The 27,888-nt window shown below is 39.6% G+C and overlaps 2 protein-coding genes across 2 annotated transcripts in view; both read left to right on the forward strand.

Moving 5' to 3' along the window:
- The window catches only part of LOC137978673 (WD repeat-containing protein 26-like), a 31,278-nt gene extending 10,693 nt beyond the window's left edge, over positions 1-20,585 (forward strand). Inside the window, exons 7-15 of the mRNA XM_068825688.1 lie at positions 1,105-1,156; positions 2,439-2,522; positions 3,852-3,989; positions 4,437-4,556; positions 5,568-5,713; positions 8,291-8,369; positions 9,916-10,045; positions 13,014-13,190; positions 13,995-20,585. Coding sequence (XP_068681789.1) covers positions 1,105-1,156; positions 2,439-2,522; positions 3,852-3,989; positions 4,437-4,556; positions 5,568-5,713; positions 8,291-8,369; positions 9,916-10,045; positions 13,014-13,190; positions 13,995-14,017 — 949 coding nt within the window. The 3' untranslated portion in view covers positions 14,018-20,585. The remainder of the gene's footprint in view (positions 1-1,104; positions 1,157-2,438; positions 2,523-3,851; positions 3,990-4,436; positions 4,557-5,567; positions 5,714-8,290; positions 8,370-9,915; positions 10,046-13,013; positions 13,191-13,994) is intronic.
- A 1,716-nt stretch (positions 20,586-22,301) lies between these two features.
- The window catches only part of LOC137979167 (uncharacterized), a 6,748-nt gene continuing 1,161 nt past the window's right edge, over positions 22,302-27,888 (forward strand). Inside the window, exons 1-2 of the mRNA XM_068826365.1 lie at positions 22,302-22,992; positions 25,125-25,232. Of these exons, the coding sequence (XP_068682466.1) occupies positions 22,353-22,992; positions 25,125-25,232 (748 nt within the window). The 5' untranslated portion in view covers positions 22,302-22,352. The remainder of the gene's footprint in view (positions 22,993-25,124; positions 25,233-27,888) is intronic.

A 27,888-nucleotide genomic window follows, 5' to 3' on the forward strand; every position in this document is an offset into this window, starting at 1 on the left:
TTGAACCGTTGACCCTGGGAGTATCCATACCCATTTAAAACCTGTTACACAGGCATAAAAACAAGATAATAATGGCTGTTTATCCGTAGCCTAGCATCAATATTAGTCTTGGATTATTGAACTGCGTGCGTTCGACGATCGAGTAGGACACTCCACACAAAACCCATGCAAGCATCCGTGCAAAGAACAATGCTTTCACAAAAATTCCCAAATCGTTTTGAAAGGGACATTTAAACCTGAATAAACTTACACTGTAGGAAGCATTCTCCTCTCTGAAATGCATTAACAAAATCGGCTATTCAGTCCTTCAAATTTGCTTTGAGACCTTCTAAACCTTCCAAACTAATGCATCATATATTCCGAGTAAACACTTTTAGAGCATCTTGTTCTACATAAGGCTTCTTTAATTTACTGTTAAAGTTTTTGTGTGCAACTTTTAAGCTCCTGTGGAGCAGAAGTTGTAGTCACTGTGGTACATATGGTATATATGCCTTTCATGTACATGTATAATATCAATGTTCACTTCCTCCGGGGCTTAATTATTACAAACTCACAAAATGACCAGCTCCCAGGTGTCTTATGATATCTCAACTGGTAGAATACTGTTAGTTTACTTGACATGTGCAAATTAAAGACTTACATCAAATTGCCAGTCATGTCAGAAAAACAACACCCAGTTTACCTAATGTTTAAAGCAGTTACTGATATGCTTAGAAGCGCACTTTAGATCCCGATTCTGAAAGAAACGCCCTTCCCCCCCCCCCCCCCCCCCCTTCCTCCTACATTGTAGATCCACCCCTGGTACTTGTCAATAGGGCACACTATAGTGAATGAAAGGTTCAGCTTTTTAAACAACTTACAATCCCCTCATTCAATGTTGACTTCATTGGGGGATCTACATTTGTAGGGAGAAACATTGGAAAAGGACTTCACAAATTGGAAGGGCTATGAATGGGCGATGAATGTGAAAAAAAAGTTTGTGTCACCCAAAACATTTGACAAAGGTTTTATGTCCCCATTAAATGTTACCAAACAAGGGTGTGATCATGAACTATCCTTATTTTAAAAAAAGTAATGGTACATCTTTCTCTTTCGATTATGCAGGGATGACTTACCATGTGAAACAAAATATACACTAACAGAACACTGTGATGAGGTACTGTAAAAGTAACATAATTTATCAAACGTATACATATACATTTAGACAACTTTTTTTTGCCTTGGAAGGATTCAAAAGATTTTTGATAGTACAGCTAGGAGTTACATTTCCTGTAAAGTTTATTGTTATAGAAGTTTGAAATTGGTATGCACACCAGGAATAGCCTTTTTGGCTGTGCAACATGAGGAACATACATGTAGGACATTAGGATTTAAGAAATGTTTCCATAATTTCTGCCATTTTGCAAATAGCAAACTAAAAGAAAATAACAATCCTTGAAAATACAGACACAAGAACTGAAACGAGACAACAAACAATGCGCTGTAAATGGGTACAGGTAATCAATTGGAAAACTTGTTACGACAATTTTTCACCAATTACAAAGATGCAAAACGTTATTGCACACCATTGGTGTGGCTTATGAAGGATTTTGAGGTAATTTGGGAGAAAAAAAGTTGATTAGAATTACAAGTACAGTGCAGCTCAAGAATAAGTAACCTACACATACGAGTACCGTAAAATAATTATAATACATGTATGATGCATAATTATCCATACACATGTATATGCACTTTACAGTGCATTTCACAAAACTTTGGACAGGCAGTTAGCAAAGCAAAGATTGGGAATTTAAAATGAACTTTGCAAATCGCCTGTCCTTATTGTTGTGAGATGCACTGTTTACAACAGTATCATAATATGCATATCAAGATGAGTATGCCCCTTGTGTATGTGCCTGTGGTATTCATTACCGTACCTCTACTTTATGTGGCATTGGAAAAGTCTGCTACGAGCCTAGTGGCCCATCAGGCCACTGGTTCCTGTAGCATGAAGCGACTAGGAGTATTTCTACTCCCCCCTGTATGGGATGCTAGTCCATCACAGGGTTACATGTACCCCCAGCATTAAATTCGCCGGTACCCATTTATACACCTGGGTGGAGATAGGCACCATGAGAGTGAAGTTTCTTGCCCAAGAACACAACACAACGTCTCCCAGCCAGGACCCGAACCCAGACCACTTGATCCGGAGTTGAGTGCACTAACCCTAATGCCACCATGATAGTTGCACAACAAAAGAAATGATAGTGTAAAAGCGGTAGCCTGCAAGCAGGAAATTCACATGTGAAAATTTGTGATGTGCAAATTGCAGACTGCTATTTAAAAATTTCTGCGGGTGTTATGGTAAGCTCTGAAAGAATGATATTTTCGATCTGCTACGCGCAATTTACTGATTCAAACAGTAATATGTTGTCTCTTTATTCTTTATGCTGTTGTAGGTCTGGTTTCTACGATTTTCTCACAATGGCTTAAGACTTGCTACTGGGTCTAGAGACGGCACAGTTAGTATCTGGGATGTTTCGGTAAGCAACTCCTGCACTTGCTATTACAGTAGCTCTTAGTATTAGTGCAGAAGCTCATTCATGACCTTGAAGCGTTTAACTATGTTTCAGAGCTGGGGTTTTTCAAGTTTAAAAATTCCCCTATATGGATGTAATGTAGCTCGTGCATTTTCCCTCGCATGCAGCCTCAATCTTATTTTTGTCGATATATGGGCATAAAATTGGTGTCTTAAAATCCCCAGCTTTATTCCAAGAAAATGAGTTGAAAGTTACACGTATCAAGGTCCTGTGCTTCTGCTCAATGTTGTTACATCTCAAGTGATAGACACTATGGTAATGCATCCAAAATGGATGAGTATCAATATATTTTATTTTAGGTTGTTGAGTCATGTGAGCCATTGTAAATCACACTGACACACACGCAAAGTTTATAATAATTGTATAAATGATTCATGAAGTTTAGTAGTTATGTGATATGGCTGGTAAATATAATTTTATAAGTGTAGGTGTATTCTGTATTTAAGAGTGGCTTCTCAGTTTATTTTGCGGCCCTATGCCCCATTGGGGGCAATAACGACTAATATATATATATATATATCTCAGTTTATTGGGGTATAAAATACTGTAAAAACTTGCGTATAAGCCGCACTCTTAGATAAGCCGCACTCCCAAATTTCAAGCATGATTTTGAGAAAAAAGTAAGAACTTGAAAAAAGCACTCTGGTAAAAAAGTTGTTCGATTGTTCGTGATAAAAACTTGCCGAAATCTAACGCTGTGTACGTATTTGCAGTGACCTTAGGAAGTTAATCAACTCTAAAGATACCTTTTGAAAGCCTATCTTTAATTGATTTTTTTTTTTAATCTTGGGACTGACAACAATTGTCTTTGTTGTTAAAGCCCGAATTTGAAATAAAAACAATGGAATTTGAGCAGGTTACAATACAAAACGTTTGCTTAGTAACCACGCAGTCATTTACAGAAGGAAGTCTGGACCATGTCACGTTGTTCATCGCAATCAGAAAAACAGGCTCCAAAGACCAGATAACTTTATCCTAGGAATGGATGAGTCAGACTATCCACAGTATAAAATATACATGTACTCCATGTTAAATGTTTAACAAGCTTTATTTAATGCCTTTAGTTAGAGTGTGCATATTTTTTGATGTGTGAAAATACTGTAATATTTGCGCAGGTTAAAACTGTTGGTTGTTGGTTAACGTTCACAGCACTCTGCCAGTTGTCAGGCCTTTAAACAACTGGAGTTATCATTCCTACAATTTTAACTGAAGTATGAATGTACAGTTATGTAATTCTCCTTTTTTTCCTTGGCCTATAAAATGGTTGCACAGGATGGAGAACCAAAACACTTTAAAACAATAGAGGGTCATTCATATGGAGTGGGATACCTAGCATGGAGCCCAGATGACTTGTATCTCATAGCTTGTGGTCCTGAGGATTGTGCAGAATTGTGGATTTGGAACACAGAGGTTTGAAACATCTATGATACAGCTAATGCCACATGTGTTCATCCATTGTTGGTTCATTTATATATGCATCTGTTTATCTGTTCATTCGTTCATAACATGATATGATGCATAAAACTATCGAAAACTGCATCTTGAATAGGAGAAACAGTAGTTAACCCTGTGAAGTAAGAGTATTCTCTGGGACTAGGGAGATTAATAAGCTTTGGCGCCTATGGTAAAATCTCGAAATATTCACCAACATAACCAAATACAATTCCATCGTGCTTTTTACATAAAAGCTTCAAGCTCCCATTACTGTAGTCAATAACTACATGTTTAATTCTTTTTTGCCTGTCGTGCTCGGCTAACAAGTCATCCCACGTACATTGTATGTCGCAACGTCGTGACTTTGAAGCTTTCTTAACAAAGAAAATTGCCTTTAATTTTTTTTTCCTTTTTCATTCACAGACAGGAGAGTTGAAATGCCGAATGAATCAAGCTGCAGATGACAGCCTAACGTGCTGTGCTTGGACTCCCGATAGCAGTAGAATTTATACTGGTGGCAAAAGAGGACAATTTTATCAATGTGTAAGTTATGACCTCTTTTATAAGAAGCACAAACATTTCTTTGTTTCTGATTGGTTCAGTGAATCGCAGTTGTCCACTAAAAAGCTTAAGGGTAAGAATTGCTGGGCCAATGAAATACGTCCATGATTGTAATGAAAGATATAACATTTATTATATGGCAAATGAAACACTCTGATTGGCTGGTTTTTGGTGGGGATTTTACAGTACGGACCATTACCATCGAAACGGTCCGTTCTCTCTCCTGGGAAATTCAAGTTGAGCGAAACTCAAAACGTTTTTGATTTTTTTTTTTTCATCACAACAGTACAATTATAGCAAGCTGAATTTAGTTTTCAAAGTTCTCTGATACAAGACGAAGATTTTGATGGGCCAAAGTAATTACTTTGGCTTTGGTTTTACGAAACTTGATTGAAACTCACTCTAACGAGAAACAAGAGTGAATTAGATAAGAGTGTTGTTATGACATGAGTGAGATCCCCAGCACAGTCGCTAAAGAGTCTATTAAATACCCGTTCCCGCGAAAATCATTTGCCACGTCCCTGAAAAAACATGGGAGAAGCAGTCACGCGTGACATTGCTTCTTCTGATTGGTTAAAATTGGCGGCCCTTTGTTTGTTTCGCGCGTAAGGTGTATCTAAAAATAAATCCATCTATGATTGTGCTGGGGCAAGACCGCAAAGTGATAGATCAACACTCTTATCAAAGTCACTCTTTTGGAGAAAACCCGCACAATTTCCCCGTGGAATCCCTCACAAGCCATGGTACGTCATAGTTTGAATAACCAGCGCTTTTGTCACAATGGTCTCTTTTGCAGTCCTACTGTAGCAGTAAAACGGGACACGTGTTACCTGAACGTAGTTTAATGACCCAGCGCCCACGAGTCTGCTGTTGTTCAATGGTAGAGTTCCCGACTCCCTCAAAGGAGCGCTCAACTTTTCCGCGAGCCTCCCCGAGTCACCTTCGGAAAAAAGGTACATTTCTCCAATAGTCTCTTCTGTTTTCTTGCCACAGGATCTAGACGGAAATGTTTTAGCAACACGTGAAGGTGTGAGAGTTACAGGACTTCACTGTCTCAAGGGAAGCAGAACGGTCCTGGCTTCAGACACACACAACAGAGTTAGAGCTTACAATTTTGAAGAATCAAGCGACGATCTTTTGTAAGTGAAGTTTGTCTGCATGGTGATGAGACCACTTTCAAGAGTACAAGTATAAACAAGTCTGGACTCAAGTCCAGTTGGACTCAAGTTCAATGCAAAGAGATTCAGTTCTAAGTAATGATGCTATAGACCATTTCCGAGTTATGTCTGCCTCCTTCGAAGCGAGTCAAAGCGCGAAGTTTTTCTTATGAAAATTATATATATATATGTATAAAGTAGAATTAATTACCATCACAAAAAAACTTTGCACTTAGACTTGCTTTGAAGAGAAGGCAGACATTAACTCGCAAATGGCCTATTGATATGTTTCTTGTTTCTTCGGTACAAAATTATGAATAAGCTTTGGCTGTTTGCATCAGGGCACAGTTGTTCAGAGCCTAATTAAGCTAATGCTGTATTGTTGAGGCTTTTTTGACGGGTAAAATACAAGTGTAGGTTCGTGTTGAATCGTGCACTAATGTTAATCGGCTTTAAAACAACTGGGCCCAGTTACATCTGCAGTGATCGTAGAGACTTCAAACATTGTTTCCATGTATCTGTGAGCAATGAAAGATCTTAATTCTCTGAGAAACAAAGGCTTTAAAGTGCCCCTGTGACCAAAAAATCTTTGGATTTCAAAACTATGTTAACCAAATACTAAGTTACCCAAATTTTAAGCCTTGATTTAAAAAACACTTGTTTATTTTAACTGGAATTTTCCTCTTTAATGGTCCGCCATTACTAACTTTAAGATCTTGAGAGAGCTGGATCGAGGAGAAAATGACGTCAAAGGCTCACAAGTTTAAGAATGCAATAGCCTGTTCCAGGCTCTCAGATAGTCGAGAAAACGAAAAGAACTGCGTGTGAAAAGCGAGTGGGGGCTTGGGTCGAGGCAGTTCTTTTCGTTTTCTCGACTATCTGAGAGCCTGGAACAGGCTAAAAATGCAATGCCTGTGTGCTCCGCAGAATAGACCATATTCGTATTATCAGTATTGGACGGGAACTAGCTTGCATCGGAGGCTAATACGGGGGAATATATTAAAAAGCATTTGCATTTTAAAAGATTTCCCCGCGTTAGCCTCCATTGCAAGCTATTGTAGTTCCAGAGCAATACTAGGGAGTTTAAGAAACGACGACGGCTACGGCAACGACAACGCCAAAAAGCAGTAATATTATTGGTTAAAAGAATCAAAATGCTCGTGCTGCACGTGCGGCACGCATTTTTAAACATTTCTCTTCCGTACTCGTTAAAACTACTACGTGAAATGACCAAATTTAAGGTTTTGACGGCAACGTGGACAAACTACCGTGAATCTTTCAGTCTCACTCTTTACTTCAAATCCGTCTGTACCAATCCAGTTTTAGGACACTTCACTCAGACTGAATAATATAAACAAGATGGAATAATCATGAAATACTTAAAACAGCTCAAAGTTATATTTTGGAGTGCCGTTTTTGTCTCCGTAGCCGTCGTGGTTTCTTAATCTCCATAATGAGATTACGAATACGGTCTATTAATATGCAGCACGGGAGTTTTAGGCTTTCAGACGTTTAAACTCGCGTTTTGCATATATAATAAGCTGCATTCACGGGCTGAAATTTTAAGCTAGTGAGCCTTTGACGTCACCTTTCCTGGATCCAACCCTCTGAGGTCCAATCGGTCAGGTCTGAACGTGAGTAATGGCGGACCGTGAAATCCAAAACTTACACTCAAAGTTAACGGTCTTTGGTTAAAAACCAAAGCTCAAAATTTTGCCAGTCAGGTGTTAAGCAAACACACTTTCAAAATCTGAAGGAAACAAGGAAGTGATAATTTTTTTTTTTTAAATCACAGGGCACTTTGTGACTGGATATTATGGAAACACTAGTGTTTCGTAAATATGGCACAGACCATGCGAAGGAAAAGAACTGTTGAAAGTTGTCACGGGTGGTAGCGTCATGCTCATAAAACTTGAATTCCAATCACCCAGGTCATAGACCGTCTCCACAGTGAGGTTTCCAAATGGCTGTGACGTTACTCTCATTGATCAGTGATCGTGTTGCGGACCGACTGCATGCCGTGATCATAATAATATTATGGGAATCGGGCGTCGGGAGGATGGAATGAGACTACACAGTGTCGCTATCGCTACACTTAAAGGGCTTTTTTTAAATAGAGTCTTAAGCAGCGGTTTCACCCACGATTTTACCGTAATAACGTTCTAGTGGTGAGTTGCTTGAAGTAGATAAATGCATTTCTGCTTTCCCCTTGCCTTCTTGACGCTGTTTCAGCAACAAGCAGCGTTCGTGTACAGATTCCTTTCGGGCGCGATGCGATTTCTGTAGCGCGCGACGGTATTCTCGTCTCGCGCGGTGATGGTAACTTACTTTTGAGCTGTACTGTACTAAGATGGACCTTAGCTAAAAAGACGTCGAAAGCCATTTTGTTATGCAACGGGTGAACTCCTTGTTAAGAATCGACCCATAGCATTTGTTTCCTCTTTTCTTTTGTTATATCTCAAGTTTTGCACTCGTTACCTCTGATAAATAAGGACATACGTTTGCTTCTGTCATTGTTTTGAATGATCATTAGCTTCTTTGGTCTATTCAAATCCACAGAATACAAGAAAACTATTCAATCATGTCATTTTCCATATCGGATGACGATCGACATGCACTTTTAAATGTAGCTACACAGGTAAGAGATGTGTTTGATGCAATGAAATGATGCAAATGCACACAGCAAGCTGACGTTAACACCCGTCTCGAAACTTTGCCCTCGCGCTTCTCTATGCTGAATTTTTTTACATGAGTGCTGGGTTTGGACCAACGACGCGACGGTAACGAAAACGTCATTTAAAATTGCAAGTTCAAGTTTATTAATCTGTTAATTTTCGTCATTATGTCGGTTTGTCTAACTTCTAAAAACTAGCGCAACTTTCCAGGAACTGAATTAGGAGGTGCGGTGTTGACAGAAAATTCAAATTCGCTGCCCCTTGTGTTCACGTTCTCCGTAAAACTTGAGAATTGGCCCTTTTCACGTCGCAGATTTACCGACAACGTGAAAGAAATGTACAAAAGTGAAAAATGCAAGTGCAAAGCATGCAAAGCTATTGTTTTTGCTCATTAAGTATGCAACATTTGTGACGTTTTCGTTGCCGTCGCGTCGTATAGTAGTAGATCTTTCCAACGCGCTCCGGTGGCCCAGTTGGTTCGAGTCCTGACTGGATCATTACACTTTCAAGTCTTCTTGGATGAGGACCGCGCACCGGTGGCTCAGTTGGTTGAGCACCGGGCTGCCATGCGGGAGGTCGTGAGTTCGACTCCGGCCGGACCAACGCTCAGGGTCTTAAAATAACTGAGGAGATGGTTAGACTTTCAAGTCTTCTCGGATAAGGACTAGAAACCGTAGGCCCCGTTTCATAAAACCTGTGAGACGTTAAAGATCCCACACACTAGTCGAAAAGAGTAGGGCATGTAGTTCCCGGTCTGGCCTTTCCTTCAGCAATGTGGTCGGCTTGGCGTAATCTTCTGAATGGACTACTGATCAATGAGACCACATAACAGCAAAACAGACAGTAGTCAAATTGAAGGAGTCCAAGTGCTGAAACTGGTAAACCTAAACCTGAGGACTATAAACCGTATGCCCCACCTCACATAATTTTGTGGTACGTTGTTCAGCATGAGTGGTCGACTTGGAAAGAATCTTCTAAAGACTACTGTTCGAGGAGACCAAATGAATAACTAGGCACCTTAAGCAAGAACGACGACGACGGCTACGAGAACGCCACAAAACGATAGGTTTAAATTAGCACAAACAATAGGTCAGCACGCCCTGCTCGTGTAATTACTTCGAGTTTTGATTGGTTTACTGGAGTGTCTCCGTCCTTTTAGATTGGCCAAAGTAATTGGTTTTGGTTTTACGACACTCGATTGAAACTCGCTCTATCCCACACCGTTCTTACCAATTTTATTCTTGGAATTTGGACTCACACTTTCCATGCCGAGTGACTTGGAGAAATCGCAAAATTATGACAATAACGGGAAATAATATAATCAGACGACGTTCTCGTAGCCATTGTCGTCGCCTTTGCTTAAAGACGGTCCCTCCTACCGACAGTAGTCAAATTGAAGGAGTCGAAGTGCTGAAACTGGTATAAACTGGAATGTGTTACAAGTTCGTGTCATCCAGTTCGGCTCCTTTTTATTCCAGAAAAAATGCTGTATGGCTTGTTTATTTCCAGGGACTTCATTTATGGGACGTTAGAGATCGAGTTTTAGTCAGAAAATATCATGGTCCAAAGCAAGAAAAGTTTACCATATACTCTTGCTTTGGTGGTGTCAATAAAGACTTTCTCGCCAGCGGTAGTGAAGGCAAGTATTCAAGTATTTAGTCGCTCGTCAGTCTATTAGATTGCTTTCTTTTGCCGTAGCGGGAGAATAGCCCTTTTCACGGTTAGTTTTTCTCATTTGCATTACAATGTAATCTAACGTGGATGCGAGGCAATTTCGGGTTAAAACTACAGAATAGCCCGAAATTGCCTCACATACATGCTAGATTGAATTGTAATGCAAATGGGAAAAACTAACCGTGAAAAGGGCTATTGGCCATTATTCAGCTTGACAGTGAGGCAGTGTTTACAAAGCAATAGAAACAAGTTGCAATGAATGTGAAAGATATTAGCATATCATCCACTTTCCTTTGTCTTTGTCTTCTAAACCTCTCTGTCAAACTGAATTTTAATATATCGATAGTGGCCTAATCCCAGTAGTGGAGAGTTTAGGAAATAAAGACGGCTAGGGCAACGAGATGGAGAAAACGCCGCTTCAAAATGTAACTTTGCTCTGTCTGAAGTATTTTACGATTTTCCCATCCTTTTCGCTTTGTGCAATATGGGTAGAGAATGAACGCCTCACTGTTGAGTGTTCATGTTGTCGTCAAAACCCTCAACTTGCTCATTCATTTCATGTTGTTAAGGACTTTAAGAGCTGACGACGGCACAATCTTAAGTTTTACACGTTCGCTCTTCATTTATGGGCATTTCTTTGCTGTCGTCTGCTAAACAATAACGTGAAATAGCCAAATTTGAGGTTTCAGACTACGCTCATGTTGTGACAAGGGCGTGGTAGTTCGTTGTCGATATTTAGTGATTTCACGTTGTTGTTGTTGTTGTTGTTGTTGCAGAGTACCCCCAAAACTATCTCCTCCTCTCTTAACCAATGATATTCTTGTTTTGTGGCCTTGTCTGAAACTCTCTGTTGTTTTGCCGAGTACAAGACGTGTAGCGCCTCTCTGTCAACCGATAAAATTGTAACCTTGTTTTGTGCCGTCGTCGTTTCTTCTTCGTGATGAATTTTAGCAACAAATCAAAGCAAAAGTACTTTCCAAAAGAAAAAGGAAAGATAGAAGAAGCGAATTTTCTTGCTTTTGTGACAAGTAGCAGACTCAGTGCTGTTTGCCGCTTCACTTTTCACGTAAACGCTCAACCCTAATGGACCTCTTTAGCTTGTACGTTTTGTTTTCCCATTTCAGACCACGCGATGTTACTCCAGGAAACACTTTCTGTCAAATGTCGTCTTCTGCACGTGCATATGTATGCATAACTTATGTAAAAACAAAAAGATAATTCCCTTGGGAACATCACGTGGTCCGAAATGGGAAACCAAAACGTACAAGCTAAAGAGGTCAACCGTTTTCCACCCCCTTGCAACCGTGTTGAAACATCTTGAATCGATGTTGAATTAGTTTAAATGCATTGAAACGTTGCTTCAACAGCCATTCAACATTCCTTTAGTTATCGCGAATGTTGAGTGAAGTCTAAGCCGTTGGGCCACCCTCTTACAACATCGTTAGGATATGCGTGTGCGTACTAATCCGTCTTTGAATGACGTATCCACGTATCCGGGAGCCTGGGACTGAATATCAGTCCTCTCGTGAAGCTTTCAAGTGTTAAATCAAATGTACCCTGCGAGTAGAGTCTCTTTCTATCTTCCTAGATAAGTCGGGAAGAGGAAAGTAGACTCTGCCAGCCGCCTCGACTTTCTTTGATTTGCCGCTCACCGAAAGAAATGGATGAGTCAGTCCAGTTTCGATTTGTCAAACCTGTTTTTTTTATTTGTGCGCATGATCAATCGCCACGTGTCATCAATATTTTTTGAATTTACAACAGCGCGACAATTTTTAACTGTCTAAATTCCCATGAGTATTTCCTCCGTATGTCAGTTACAGAAACTAGTTTGCTAGAATTGAGAAACCTATTAATTTTTTCAGTAAAAATTGAAATGGCAATTTAAGAACTTGAACTATCTTGAGTTTCGAAGGAAATGATTCCTTGGTTGTCGTGTGTTTGCCAGAGTTGTTCGAAAATATCCCTACTGTTTGTTTCGGTTTTGTGGTTTTGCGGTTATTAGTCACGCGTGACTGGCTTTCGATACGTTTGAATTCTTAACGCATGCTCAATACGAAATGTCGAGGCGGCTGGCAGAGTCTACTTTTGTCTTCCCGACTTATCTAGGAAGATCGAAAGAGACTCTGCTCGCAGGGTAAATCAAATGTTGGCGATGTGTTGAAACCGTTTCCCAACCCCAGAAGTCAACATCGTTCAACAAAATCGAACGGTTGTTGAAGCAAATATTGAAGTCGTATAGACCTTATTCATAAATGGCGGTCTCATTTATAATTCTTTTGTCCACGTGCAAATTAGCCTACCAAGCCTCATTTTAAAGCAAGAATTCTTTTCAATTCACTCTATGGTATCGAGGCTTGGTAGGCTAATTTGCACTTCGACAAAAGAATTATAAATTGACCGCCATTTATGAATAAGGTCTATCCCCGGCTCTTAAAGCTTTCGTCGCCGTAGCCGCCATGTTTTGTTAAATTCTCCAACTCAACGACATTGCATTTGGGTCGCCACAGACTTTTCAAATGGAAACCAAGACGACCCCTTCATCTTAATTTCAAAAGGGGAAGAGGGAAAAGATCTCATGGATATACCCACCGCAAGTCCCCTAGGTTAAACTCTCATTTTACAGATTAAGTTTAAGTGCCCATTTCAGTGATTAGGCATAAACTTTCGTTTATCTTATTGCTATGGCAATATTTAGATCTAGAAACTGATTTAGAATGGTTATTTTTTTAGAGGTATGGTTGGTGTGTATATCCATGAGATCCTTGCCGGGAAGAGGCTGCCTCTTTTATAAACATGAGTCTGTTATCTATGAGTTCTCATTTACATAAAAAGCAGAAATACACTATATAAATTTATCATCGAACCTTTTTGCGCTCAGACTAACAGTTTAGCCATTGTACTGCGTCAATTAATAAGCCAGTGTATTTTTACAGATCACAAAGTTTACATCTGGCATTCAAAAAGCGAAAAACCACTTGCTGTGCTAAGTGGCCACACGAGAACAGTGAATTGTGTCAGTTGGAATTCAAGAGATCCCACCATGCTCGCTTCAGCCAGTGATGATGGCACTGTTAGGATATGGGGCCCCGTGAGCAGATCTTCGAAACCAGGTACGCTATGATCTAATTCCTGCAACTTTTCGTTTCGAGAAATTCACCTGCCCCAGAGCAATCGGATTTTTTGCCGAATATCCTCGAGTTATGACTGGAAAATGCCTCTATTTTAACGCTGTAATTGATACTGATCTGCGTTGTAAAAGCTGAGATTCCAGTTGCCTGTTTGATGTATGCCATAGAGAGGATGGTGGGTCGGGCTTCGAGATTGGTTTAGAGAGCGGTGAGTGGTGAAGACAACCATAGACCACTTTCGAAATGGCGGCCAAATAAATATTCTTCTGTTTTAATGCTAATTAGCCTTTCTAACCTCGCTACGACGAGCAAATTTCAAAAGAATTTTTGTTTCAAAATGAGGGAAGTAGGTTTAATTAACATAAATACAGAAGAATGTAAATGTGGTCGCGCCACTTGTGAAAGTGGTCTATGGCCCCTTACCATGCGGGCGCCTATGTTGGCCAGAGACAATGGATTTTGTTGGGTGAGCCTCGAGTTCATGTGTCTGGAAACGAGTTTTACCGCGCAAAAACAAAAGTTTCTATTCCGTCGAGACTCAAAATGGCCGCTGTGTGAAAAGAGTCAATTCAGCGGTAGAGCATCCGTTCTAAACACAATGTAACAGCGTCCTATTTACCTTGACTAACTGCCGAATTTGTCATTGAAAGTTGTAATGCATTCTCTTCGATTTGTTCTCGGACGGTTTTATGTTTAAAAGTGAAAATAAAAAGTTACTTTTCTGCAGTCTGTTTATGAATTTTGAAGAGTGTTAACCTTTGAATTTTTTTTTTGTTCTTTTGGCAGGATTTGGAAGCACGGCTGTGTAGCGAAATTGGGGGAGTCTTTCGTGTAAAATTTTCAATGGGTACTTGTTATGGTGTTAAAATTGTAATATACTCTCTTCGGTTCTTTCTTGGTCGATGTTTCCATCAAAATCTTGGCTTACTGACTTTTTGTGTTGCGTATTGCTAAATCTAAGCTCAAGACTTGGTGTTGTAAAATCCAAAGGAAGACTCCTGCTCTGCATTTTGAACCACAAGAAAATGCACGAAGCGACTTTGTTTTCTTGATATTCCCAAAGAACTTGAAATTTCTGCAGTACGCTGTTTGCTCTTTTTTTTTCTTTTTTTTTTTCTTAATGGCGCGGTTTTTATTGTAACCATTCGCAAAAAGGTAGTTGACAAGATGCCTATTTCTACTTTTTTCACCAGTTTCTAACTTCTTTTTTTGCATACTTCAACAGTTCTTTCAGTTAATGTACCAGCACTACACAGTGCAGGCTTTCGCTCTAAATGCCGGCAGTGTCAAAAGGGAGGTTTCGATCTCAATTTCAAACAAAGATCTTTGACCTTTAGTTTCGGGAAAGGTCTTTCCTCTTTGTTTGTTGTTTGAGCAAAATAAGCCTTCTTCATCCGTGGATTTCTCATAAGCACCTCATTTTATTCTTAGGCGAGGGGACGCAGAGCGACTGACACTTCCAAGCCTGTGTCGTTTCTCCTCAAAGCGCTATGTTTTTTTCCACTCATCTGAAAGGTCCCTAAGCCAGGGTCTTTTTTGAACGGCTTTTTGTTGTTTTACCCAGACTCGCGTCTATTCCTAAGCTTTTTTCTGTACCTTTCCGCTTGTATCTATTCGTTTTTTACGCCTTTGATTAGGGAAAACAAATATATATAAAATAGGAGTATTTAATTTATGCTGCAAGAGCAATAAAATAATGGTTTTGAAAATCTCGTTTTGTAAAGACATCAGTTTTCCCACTTTCTGTACACTTTTCCGTACTTACTTTGAACAATCGCAACAAGTGCAAACAGCGTGGTTAACCAATCACAATGCGGAGGTAACCTGCTCTCGGGCAGTAGATGCCGCGAAATAAAGTAAACACGCGCATATTAGTCCAGTCAAATTGGGGTCAGACCCTCAACAAATTGCAACAAAAGGTTTTTCAACGGATTATGGCTCATTCGGATGTCCTTAACAACATATCAAAAGTCCCAAAGAATCGGAGTTCGGGAAGGCCCCGAAAAACGGAAAAGAAAATTCCCATACAAAGCTTATATGAAAAACCACAGGGTACCCAAGTTATATAACGGCTACTATTTTATTGTCTCAATACAATAACAATTTTGGGCCGGGTAAGCCGCCGGATTGTTGTTTAAGTTAAAATCGTGCTATTCGTACAACTGGATAAGAATTGTCACATTGTTTACGCTCTATATATCAATTTAAACCAGATCATAATCCAGCTACATTGCATGGTACGACTAGAAAGCCTTTTCCTCTAAAGTCGATCCCGCAATCAATCTTTAGTTTCTAAACAGTTATAGAGGTCACAATATGTGTTAATCTAAACATTCTGCTTTGTTGGTGCAGAAAAGAAAGTCCCGTCAATGGAACGTTTGACATTGGTCCCATGGGCTCCTAACAAAAGTCTATAATTTCAAATCTTATACAGACCGATGACTGCCACTCGATAGCAAAGCAGGTGAGGGGTATCTTACTTTGTACTCCGCTTTAACCGCCTTTCAGAGCTAATTTGTTCAACCAGAATCGGAATCAGAATCTTCATCGTCAGGGATTTGCTTGGGTGCGTTGGTACAAGCAGACCCTTTGCACTGACCACAAGCAGGATTACACGGTAGATCATTTTTGCGACAGGAGCAACGGCGGGTGCTGCAGTCTTGAGAACAATTACATCTCATTATCTGGAGAAGAGACTGTGGTGCGGGTGCGAGATCTGTCATGATTGGTGTCAGTTGTTCCGCTGCTGACCTCCATCCCCATTCCGCGTAATTTATGTCCTCTGTGCTATCTTTCCATTCTCTTATTTGAAGGTAGACTCGCAGATTGTGGTACTTCACCGCTGAAGAAGTAGGTGGTAAACTCTGAGGCTGTATTGACTTGGATTTACAAGCTAGCTTTTCCAAGTAGCGCTGGTACCGCAGCTGGCCAAGCGTCTGTCCCGGCTTTCCTCCATAAAAGCACACTAGGGCATTTTCACCTACAGTTTTCACTTCATCTACAGTCGATGCCAGGTTGTCGAATACCAGTGCTTGCTGACGGAAGTGCTCTGAGTTCTCAAACTTCTTCAGTGACGCGCCCTTTCCTATTCCGTATATGCTGGATGTGGTGTCGCATCCAAGTAGGGCGTAGAAAAAAAAAAAGATGCCGGCATACGTCTTCTCCGAGGTCTTTTTTGATTTCATTAATGTACCAGACTCGTCTTTTTTTGGAACTTGCCTTGGGTTCTGGTCCCATGTAAAGGCGATGTGCGTCCATCCGCACGTAGTGAGCCAGAAGTATTAGGAGGTCAGTGTCATCCCCTACCAGAATTGTATCTTCCGTGTTGGCTGATTCAACTGCGGTCTTAACAATGAGAACGTCCGCGTCTCCATCCGCGTTGAGGGTCTCAAAGCCTTGTTTCTGCAAGAAGGAGGCCAACTGAATAACAAATGCTTGCTTATTTTTCTTGTTTGTAAGAAAAATGTCCTTTTTCATGGGTATCTTCATATCATCTGTGAAGGAGACAGTGGTAGCCAACTTTTCCCGCAGTTTTTCTTTCTTGCGTCATAGACTTCGTAGAGACTACGTCGTACCCGTCAAACACGATAGTTGTTGCTCTTCCATACTTTTGCAAGACGTAACCACTGTAAATTTCATATACTTCTTTAAACGTGGTTCCGTGTGGCCACGATAGACGATGGAGAAGTGCGCCTCCATCCAATACGTACTTCGTAACTCCAGAGGGCTCAATCTTGGAGGCTTCGCTTAACATTGACCACATGGCGCAGCGCAGCAGCTGTTCGGATTATATTCATCTTTTCTGTTTCGACATCAGGGGCGTCTTTTTCCATCTCGTGAAACTCGTTAAGAATCGCCGCAGCAGTCTTCCTAAATGTTACAACATTGGGTTTTCCATCACTGAATGTGATAACCAATTCCTCTCCAAAATGCTTCTGGAGGCAGGCTTTTATGTAAGTCTGGCTATAAGCTGTGCAGTCGGAATCCCCTGAGTACTCGTTCATCTTAGCTACCAGATCTTGCACTGTGATTTGCTCATCAGAATGTTTCAGCAGATATTCTGTGACCATGTAAAAGGCTTTGTTTTTCTCCTCATTCTGGGGACGACCTCGTTTTCCTTTCTTATTTTAAAGCTGGGTCGTAGCATAAGACGCAGGAACCTGTTTATCTGTACGAAAATTGGAATTGCATATCTTATGATAGACTGCTTCAGCGGCAGGGAGATCATGTACGTGTAAAATTCTTGCTTTTACTACCTCTGCCCATCTGTCACTCCTTGCGTTGCACTTATTTAAAACGGTTTCTTGAGTCTCTAGAGTCATCACTCTACATACGTCTACAGATTTAACATCTACTTTATTGCCGCAAAAATAACGATCGCTTTTGTAATCGAATGTCTGGTCTGCACTTCTTTTGCGTTGAATAGTTGCAGATTGAGAACCCGCATTTTCGCGGCTTCTGTTATCCTTGGATATATTGGTGGGGTGGCAGTAATCTCGACGACAATTAGGGTGTACATGCTGTCCAGGAGCAACACTAATTGAATCATTTCTGAGGCCGCTGGTGCGATTTATACCTTCACTTCCCTTTGTTCCAATTGTGGAAAATTCGTGTGCTGAGCCTGCAACTCCGCAAATCGCGCAAACTAGAGGCGCTCCATCCATAAGAACACACTGAAGGAGTAAAACTCCAAATAACAACCTAAGCAATATAGAAATGAAAAGAAAAAACGTTAAATTATAGTTAAATTGTTATAACAATTTTATCTTTCTCACTATGCTACGAAGCAAGTTTGATTAGCATATTTCAAAATGTATTTGAGCAGCGTCAGCAAAGATCGTGCCAGCACAATAGGCTTTCAAAAAGAAACTCTTCTACTCCGAAGCAGTAGTTAGATATGAGCATTGGATTTCTATTAAACTAGAAAGAATGAATTCTGCGATATCTAGGGGGAGATTTCTTTCACACGCCTCGAAGGGCTGATCATGAAACAGAATCTAATTTCACGGCAATTCCTCATATGTAGGTGATCAGCACTGATTGTTTAAAGATTCTCTTAAAATTGAATCAGCATTAAGCTTACCTTGATATAACTTTAGAAGCACCTAGCATCTATTAACTGAATCAAAAGAATTGTTTTCCAATAGAACAGGAGGAATGTACGCTGGCCTTACGGCAAAATCCAATCCAGACACTGGCGAGACGAACCAACACGCACTCCTAGGTGGCGGTACACAAATAGACAAATTCACGCACTACAGTAAACACCCGCATATAAGAACAAGTGGATTAAGAACATCAGGCTGAAATTTGGTCAATAAAGCACCATATGAATAAGAAAAAATTCAGGCTGATAAATAAAACGCGTTCTTAATATAAAGGGAAAGGGTATTAGGATAAGGAAACAATTCAGTACAGTAACTTATATCAAAGTACTATGGTGTTCAGGACCATTACAAACTATTAAATCTATTACAAAACAGCATTGTATGTTAATTAAACCTCCAGTGATATATAGTTTGAAGTATTTCTGAAACCAATTTTAAGAGCATTTTAAGAACACTTTCAGGCTGATTTCTCACTAAGCAGCCCTCAAATAAGAACACGATCAGCCTTAAGCCTGAAAAATGTGTTCTTATATGCGGGTGTTTACTGTAATTGAATCTTGATAAACTAGGGTTTTTCCCTTCGCTAAATTGTAAATTTTTGAATACTTAAGTGTTACAGTTATTATTTGAATTGACATTAAGTTATATTTGAAAGCAATTCTTAAAGTAAATGAAAACAAAAAGTTTTTTTTCAAAGAATGCAGTATCAATTTTTTTTATCTATGTATATGTATTTGCAGGATTGTGCAAAATTACACGATCGAGAATGAATTGAAATAAACTAATACACCTGTTGTTTAAATTGGTATCTGGTCTTTCATTTCTGATGATTTGGGGTTGATATTCCCACAAAAAGTAATAAATTCTGGCGACTTAGTCAAAAACCTTACTGTAGCCTCGTTTCCATGTTGGAAATTTTTGGTTGTCAATGGGTCGAAATCAATTGCAATTTTAGGCACTTTCCCGGACTTCGATTCTCTGGGACTTTTAGTATGTTATAGAGGGATAATTTCTCTTTAGTTATCCGTTGAAAAACCTTTTGTTGCAATTAGTTGAGGGTTATCCCATTTTTCGAGCTAATTTGACTGGACTATATAAGAACAAGTGGATTAAAAACATCAGGCTGAAATTTGGTCAATAAAGCACCATATAAATAAGAACCAATTCAGCCTGATAAATAAGACGTGTTCTTAATACAAAGGGAAAGGGTATTAGGATAAGGAAACAATACAGTGCAGTAACTTATATCAAAAGTACTATGGTGTTCAGGACCATTATAAACTATAAAATATATTACAAAACAGCTTTGTATGTTAATTAAACCTCTAGTAATATATAATTTGAATTAGTATCACCCAACTAGTAGACTAATGCAAATCCTGCATTTTGATTGGCTACGCTACTAGAGGACTGTAACTAATAGTCCTCGAGTAGCGAAAAGCATGACGGTTTCTTTCGTTTTATTCCCAAATAAATATTTCTTCAACTTGCATTTGTTAACTTTATTATTGCATTTTCTGCCCAACTAGTTGGGTGATACTAAAACAATTAGACCCTTCGCCCTCAAGGGCCACGGGTCATTAGCCCATTCGGCATCGCCTCCTGGGCTATTGACCCGTAGCCCTTGCGGACTACCGGTCTAATTGTTAAGTATTTCTGAAACCAATTTTGAGAACATTTTAAGAACACTTTCAGGCTGATTTCTCACTAAGCATCCTTCAGATAAGAAGACGATCAGCCTTAAACCTGAAAAAAGTGTTCTTATATGCGGGTGTTTACTGTACGTATTGGAAGCGCGTGAGATAGGTCTGGGCCGGGTGACAAAAGAACGGGGTGGGGGCGGGAAATAGAGGGCGAGAAAAACCCATTTCCCCACTCGTCCCAGATCTTCCAACTACAAGCAGGCTAAATTCGGAGGCTATGAGAACCTTGCTCAGAGCACGGGGAAGTTCATATCTGGAAGTCTAGTTTTTTTGTTTGTTTGTTTGTTTGCTTTGCATCTCCTTAGTGGTGACGTGGAGATTTGGAAGAAAATCATCAGGTGTACGGACTTATCCTACCCTAATGTCCACGATGATTATACTCTTTATGCCAACTATAAAGTCTAGTTTTATTGTTTGTTTGTTTTGCATCTTAGTGGAGAGTTGGAAGAAAATCATCAGGTGTACGGACTTATTCTACCCTAATGTCCACGATGACATTTCTTCCAAGGGCCCATAACTAAGAAAGCACAACTTCCTTGGTACCAAGTTATTTATAGACGTGTTCTTAATTAAAGACGATTCGGCCGATTCGACTAAGTATCGGCAATTATTAAATTTTCAACCTACGCGAAAAGATAAGAAGTGTTTTTGTGATTATCCTGCGTCTGTCTGATCACCAGGTATTACACAACGTCGAATCTTCATCAAGTTTTTTCGATTTCGCTCGAATTTTCTCTCTTTGTTCGATCGTATTTTGTACTTCCAAACTTTTGGAGTTTAAGGAATTTAATAAAACAATTATTGCATTCGCGCTTGTTGGATATGAGATGGTAAATAGCCAACGAGGAGTTGGCTAGAACCAGTCTCATATCCAACGCGCGCTCGTGGAATAATTATTAATTATTTGATATATCACAGGGTCCAGTTCTTCAAAGAACAGACAACTTTATCCAATGGATGAGAAACTATCCAACAGTTTTTAATTTGTGCATAGGTCACGTGACCGTTAATCGGCGCACTCAGATCACAAAAGTAAAGGCGTCTATGAAAGCCTCGGTCAACTTTTAAAGTGGAGTATATAATATACTCTTACTGGATAGTGACTTACCCACTGGATAAAGTTATACAGTCTTGAACAACTGGTGCCCTGATTTTCACAACAAAACGAGTGCTGTGATCGGTTGCTTCTCGGCGGTGACGTTACGTGCCCCCCGTGCATACAGCGAGAGCTGCTGAAATTTAAATTGACCAATCAGAATTCAGCAAGCGGGAAAAACTTTGCTATCCTACGTTACTTCAATTTTTCGCAATTAAAGGGGCCAGAAAACCACTTAAAAGTTTTTGTGGCAACTCTATTGTCAACGTACTTTGCCTCCAAAACTGGGTTGGCAGCGAGCGAACGTCCGCTGTTGTGCTTTCGCTGTTAATTGTGCTTTTTCTACTGAACTATTTGAAGACGGAGTCAGTCTAGTATTTTCGAATTAAGTGTTACAAGACGTCAATCCTTTGGATTCACTCAAAGGCGTCGATATTCTTTTGCTAGTAGCTAGAGAGAACAAAGTGGGGAAGGACATTCCCAAAACAGGTAAGACCAGGGCTTTGTAAAGGCAAGAATGGACTTCCTTGTGTCCTGGACAGACTTTTTTTTTTTCATGGAACTCTTCTATTCACAACTTTTTGCGTTGGCGTATTCCAGACGAGAGGTTAAGGAGACCCCCAAAATGAACTATATCGACTGTGGACTGTAGTAGTGGGTACTGGAGAGTTCTTCAGTCAATTTCTGTATTTTCTCAAATCTCATAGTAATGTCGTCCGTAAGAAGAACGGAAGAACTGGAGCCAATATAACAAGCAAAGAAAATATGTCTCTTTTAATAACACACCCGATCACCGAAAAGTACAGCCGGGAAGCATGGTCTAAAAGCTGGTTGCTATGGCACTAATGGCGCAACCAAAAGGACCGGAAACACGATAACGTTATACATAATACATTTTGTTTACCCCTCAAAATTTTGCATGATCATTGTTTTCGATGAAGATGTCCCAAGAGAAATCGAAAACAATGCCTATGCAAATTTTATTTGGGGTTGGGGGGGGGGGGGGGGGGGGGAGGGGTAAACAAGGTGTATTGTGGGATTTGAGAAAGTAGGGGCTACCAATGCTTTCTGCGCATTATGATTGGCTAGGTCGGTGAATATTGGCCGATCGGTCGGCCAATCGCAGTATGCATAGAGTATGCGTAGTATTGACAAACTTTGGTGAGTTCAGGGGCAAATCACGTTGCTTACACTCAGTACTGAAACGGATATTTTGAGATTTTCTCCTCGCAGAAACATGGTTTTCGTGGGAGCAGCGATTCTTCCTCACGGAACGATGATATTTGATGGAGATCCGAACTCAGCCAGCTCAGCATGTCGGCAAAGGAACTCTTTAATGCCAAGAGATATCATTCGCGACTGCTCATCTCTCTACAATGCTTGTGAGAGCGCGGGTGATCTTGTGGCCAAAATGAGACCAGAAGTTGTCGTTCTTATCACCCCACACGGTCTAGCCCTAACGTCTGGCTCCTATGCCGTGTATATGGCGGAAGGTGCTCAAGGAAATGCTCTGTGGAACAATTGCTTTCAGGAAATTGAACTCAAGATTCCACTGGATACACAACTGTCTGGTCAGCTTTTACAATTTTTGAAAGAAAATGGACACAAATCTGATGGTGTAATCACATTTTCAAGGATGGAATCACCACTGCGATGGGGCGAGGTTGTACCTCTTTGGTTTGTACATAAGAAAGTCGATTCGACAAGCGTGAAGTATATTATAGTTAGTTTCGGTCGAAACGGGGAAGGATTTGAAGACATGGGCAGAACTCTGCACAAGTTTTCTTCAATAATTCAACAACGAATGGCTGTTGTCATTAGTGGAGATCTGGCGCATACACACGAGACGAATTGTGTCATTCCTCTCTACCTACCTGGTAATTTTTTGTCGTCATTGTCGCACTTCATTAATATCCTTTCCCCCTTCTGTTACTATCTGCTGATGTTTACCCCAACCACACCCACCACAGTTAAGTCTTCCTCATCCCTTGTCAACTTTGGTACCCACTGACCCTCCTAGTAAATCTGTCAGCAGTTGTCGAAGTAAGAGCTTGGTAGTGGATAGAGCTCACTCCTTGTGGTTATCTTTAAATATCTCCTTCTGGGTTCTGGATGAGGGGGGGGGGGGGGGGGGGTAATTTTTTGAGTTGGCATGACCAACAAAAAAAGATGATACCAATGTTCTAAATTTCCTCTGACAAGTGTCCCCCCGAAAAATTTGTGATGATGCCCCTGCTTTTATTTTTCCAACATTTTCATTTGGATTTGAACGATGATGATAATCAGCATTATGAAATCATCATCATGTTAATAATTTATCGATTTGCAACAACAATCAGCTTTAGCACAATGGTAAAGTATGCTTTTTGACATTATAGTCTTCTCCAGTAAATATTTTACAAATTACAGTAAAAAGAGTTTAAAACATAAAGGCAGACAAATGAAATTCTCAACGACATTACCTAACTAAACTAAACTCATTTTACTTTCATGCCTTGTGTGAGTGTTAAGTATTTATGAGTCAATGAGTCAATGAGTCATGAGTCAACGAGTTAACGAGTTAGTGCAGTTAATTAAACCATAAAATGAAAGCTAAAATTTCAGAGAGTGCTTAGGCCTAATCACTGAAACGAGGGCCTAGGCTTAATCAACAAATTATTGCTATATTGACTGTGAGTCTCATTGACTCATGACTCATTGACTCATTGACTCATTTGACTAAAACATGCGTTCTCGCCTTGTGTGGGTTAAGTTTGTTGGTTTTCTGCTCCAAGGAGTTTTGTTTTTTGGTTCACTGGCTCCTTCCTTCCTTCTAATGAAAAAAAAAAAATTGATCAGCACTGTCGCAAACTTTTAAGTAGGCTGGGAAATCAGAGAAGTTGGTGAGGGAAACATTGAATTTGTAGTGTTAAATTGGTTGTTCCTCTCTGTAAGTAGACATGGATGCATCGCCCCATCTGGGGCTTGGATTTTTGCAAGTTCCTAGTGGGTTCAGTTGTAAAACCTTTCATTTAATATGTGCAGATCAATCTCACATTTCGCTCACTTGGGTGGTTGGTTGGCCGCATCGTAGATATGCCTTAGTGTGACTGTGCGATGCAGTTATAAGCGTGATTAGTAGTCAAAGACCCACGTTTCACCCTTGCTCACATAGAGTCTCCAGTAGCCATGTAGGGTTGTGGGTTCAAATCCCATCTGGGGCTTGGAATTTTCCGAGCTCCCAGTGAGTTCAATTGTAAAACCTTTAATTTAATATGTGTAAATCATTCTCACATTTTGCTCATAATAATAATAATAATTATTATAATTATAATTATAATTATAATTATTATTATTATATTAATAATAGTAATAGCAGGGCTCGAAATTAACGAAAAATCCAGTCGCATTTGCGATAAGATACGAAAATTTAGTCGCAATTTCGCAAATTTTAGTCGCAAAATCGCCGCGCTGCATTGTATTGTCAGCGGTTTAGCAAAAAAATATGAGCCCGCAATACTGGTGTGTAAAGACACCGCTGAAAATGGCGAATGATCAAAGGAATGGAGCTGTGCACGTAGCATCGCAGCTAAATTACTCGACAATTACGCTATCTTCAGAGAAAATTCACAGCGACAAAATAATTTTGTCACTTATTTATTTTAGCAAAAGTAGCAGCAAAGTGGCAACTGCTAACCCTTTTGTTTCGAAACAGCGAAGGTGACAACAAGTCGAAAATTTGCGACTTCTCCAGATATTTTACTCGCAAAGGGAAAAATTTAGTCGCAAGTGCGACTGTATTGGTCGCAATTTCGAGCCCTGAATAATAATAATAATAATAATAATAATAATTATTATTATTATTATTATTATCATTATCATTATCATTATCATTATTATTATTATTGAAATCATGTTACTTTCTCTTTTAAGAAGGATTAAATTATTCTTCAAAACTAAAAGGTAGTAATATAAATCATCTTATTTTTCTACCCATGTGATTGTGTCAGCCAGTGTCACTTCTCTTTAGATCGCAGGTGGGACTTGCAGGCTACAGCTGTTGCAGAAGAATTTGATTGGTCTTGTGAGATGTGGGCTAGAGGCATTCCGTACAGCAAAGACACTGAAAAGGGATCAAGTAAGTTCCTATTAAATGAAATAAATGTATCCATTCGAAGTGCATGTAATAAATGAAAGGGAGAAGTGTTCATTGCACTTATCTGGACAATTTAAGCAATAATATTGCCCTAATATTGCAACAATATTGCCCTAACATTTCCCCAATATTGCAACGATATTGCCTCTGCTATGCTGGTACAGTGCTCTGCCAACTGAAGCCACTTAGTTGGGAGCAGGTTTAATTTGTTTTGCTCATGTGTTCCCAGGAAAGGACTCGAATCAAATAAATGTATATAAATTTGAAGTGCGGGTTATAGGTAAAAGGAGAAGTTATCCTCACACTTATCTGGCACTGGCATCGCAGACATCATACGTTTGAATCTCCTTGAAGTCACCTGAGTCTTTTAGGTGTTTATGTTGCCGGTAAACTCCGTTCTCCTGTTGAATCCATTTTCACCTAGTATGTTAAATTGGTGATCCTCATTAATTTTCACCTCGGTTGAATACACATTCAGAAGAATTGAAGAAACTTTTTTGGGGCCTAAATGAAGTCTAGAGAAAAATTACGGTCGGGTTAGGGTTAGTTTTGGTCATTATACATGGATATATCTATTATACAAAAGTGAATAATGAAAAGAACTGTGTTGGGTTGTTGTTATAGTGTAGTGTTGAAGACACAGAACTATAGATCTGGAGGGTCTGAGTTTAAATACCGGTAAGTGTATAGTACAGTTCTTTGTGCCCTATCTATGTTGTAATATTGAGACTGAATGGATAAGTGTATGAATACAGAAACCGATAAGATGATACCAAACATTAGGAAGAATTGTGTTAAGATGCGCAAGACAGAGCTGGATCTAAGATATAGGTATAGGTTTGTAGCTGCTTTAAACTGCTAAGGTAGTCAACCTAGGTAAAATGAGGATTATTAATTTAACCTTAACAAAAACGGATTCAACCTGAGACCGGATTTGACTGACAACATTTATACAAGACAAACTTTGGTTTCGTTGTCCAGCTGCAGATAAGTGAAAGGATCATTTCACCCTTTCATAAGTTTCTACTATCACATGTTTTATTTTGGATAATATTATTGTATTGGTTTTAGTTATTATAAAAAGGCCAGTGTAATGAAAGAAATTTACAAACCAGCCCAATTCCATGACCTGTATTCAGGTCAAAAAGGTCAAGTTCATGACTAAACTTTGATCAAGATTTCTCTGTTGACTCTGAAATGGATTAAGAGGTGGATCAAGCCCAGTAAGCAGGGCCAATCCAATGCAAGCGTCTGTCTGAGCAGACAGACGCTTCAGGGGCACCCAACGTCAATTGTCGGAAAATATCTGTTCGGTAGACGATTTGAGATATAGAATTTTTGGAACATTTGTTGTAAAATTTCTTGGTTGCCTTTCGAATACCTGAAAATTGGTATAATTGCCCATTTTTAACGGATTTTTCCCTAAAAAAGGTCACCTAGAATTTTCGGGAACCTTTTGTGGCTGAAATTTTCGAAAAGGTAAGTTTTGAGCCCTATAATTCTCGGATCACTTAACTTTCAGCTAGGAAATCCGAACAGATTCAAAATTTTTAGGGGATAAAAATATGCCTATATCTACCGTTTAAATACTAAAATACGTTTAACAATGCTATGTTTAAGTGGTTTTGAACTATATTCTCGTTGGGTGCCCCTAACGCTTGCGTGAATATAGTACGTAAACACTGTCACTACTGAAATTTATTTGCATGAAATAATAAGCACTACAATAATTAGACTTCCTCCAAGTCGACCTCTCGAAACTCTTCGAATTGACCCAATCAACGTGAACAATTTTAAAGGACTTTACGAAACTCTATACCATAATAATGTTGTAATCATTCCCTCCTCACCCTCCCCTCCCAGAGTCCACCACCAGTCGAACCTCCACTGAAGGACACCTCTTGTAAACGGACACCTCCCAAATGCGGACACCAAACTACGGTCCCAGCGATTTGTCCTCTAAAACACTACATATTTAACCTCCCGCGAGCGGACGTCTCTCCTAATCGGACACGGACACATATTTGGGGTCCACAGGGTCTAAAATATCCTCCCGTTTCTAACGAAATGGGTCAAATTTAATGGTCTAATCGCACACTGTCCTAACCCAAAACATAGTTATTTTGATTACTATTAGTATTGTTTCATTACAGATCATCAGTTTGTATTTTTTTACCTTTTCTTCAGGCCAGTCAGACGAAAATTTGTCTCCTGGAAATTTAAACTCGCAAGGCAATTCCATACCATATCCTGCTTCTCTGTTTATCCGCTTTCCCGTAATATTAACTAAGAACCGTTGCTGATGTAGACGCACACTTCGTCACCCAATCTCAAACTTATTCTAATGAACAAATGGCATCTCATACAAAACCAACCCTTAATAAGAGAAATCTTTAAAAACTTTCCCCAAATTTCATATAGAAAAGGGAGGTCTTTGAAAGATTTACTTGGTAGAGCAAAGCTCTGAGGTCTTAGAATTTCCTATTTCCTATCCTGTTGCTGGCATCAATCAAACTGCTGAGAAAGAAATGGTTTAAGTTAGTTTTGATATGATGTCTTTTTCTCGTTTAACATTTTCGTTGTGTGACTGCTTGATATAGAGCGACTTTCATATGACCTTGAAAAATAAACGTAAAAA

The sequence above is a fragment of the Montipora foliosa genome, chromosome 12 (assembly GCF_036669935.1).
Source record: "Montipora foliosa isolate CH-2021 chromosome 12, ASM3666993v2, whole genome shotgun sequence".
Lineage (NCBI taxonomy): Eukaryota > Metazoa > Cnidaria > Anthozoa > Scleractinia > Acroporidae > Montipora > Montipora foliosa.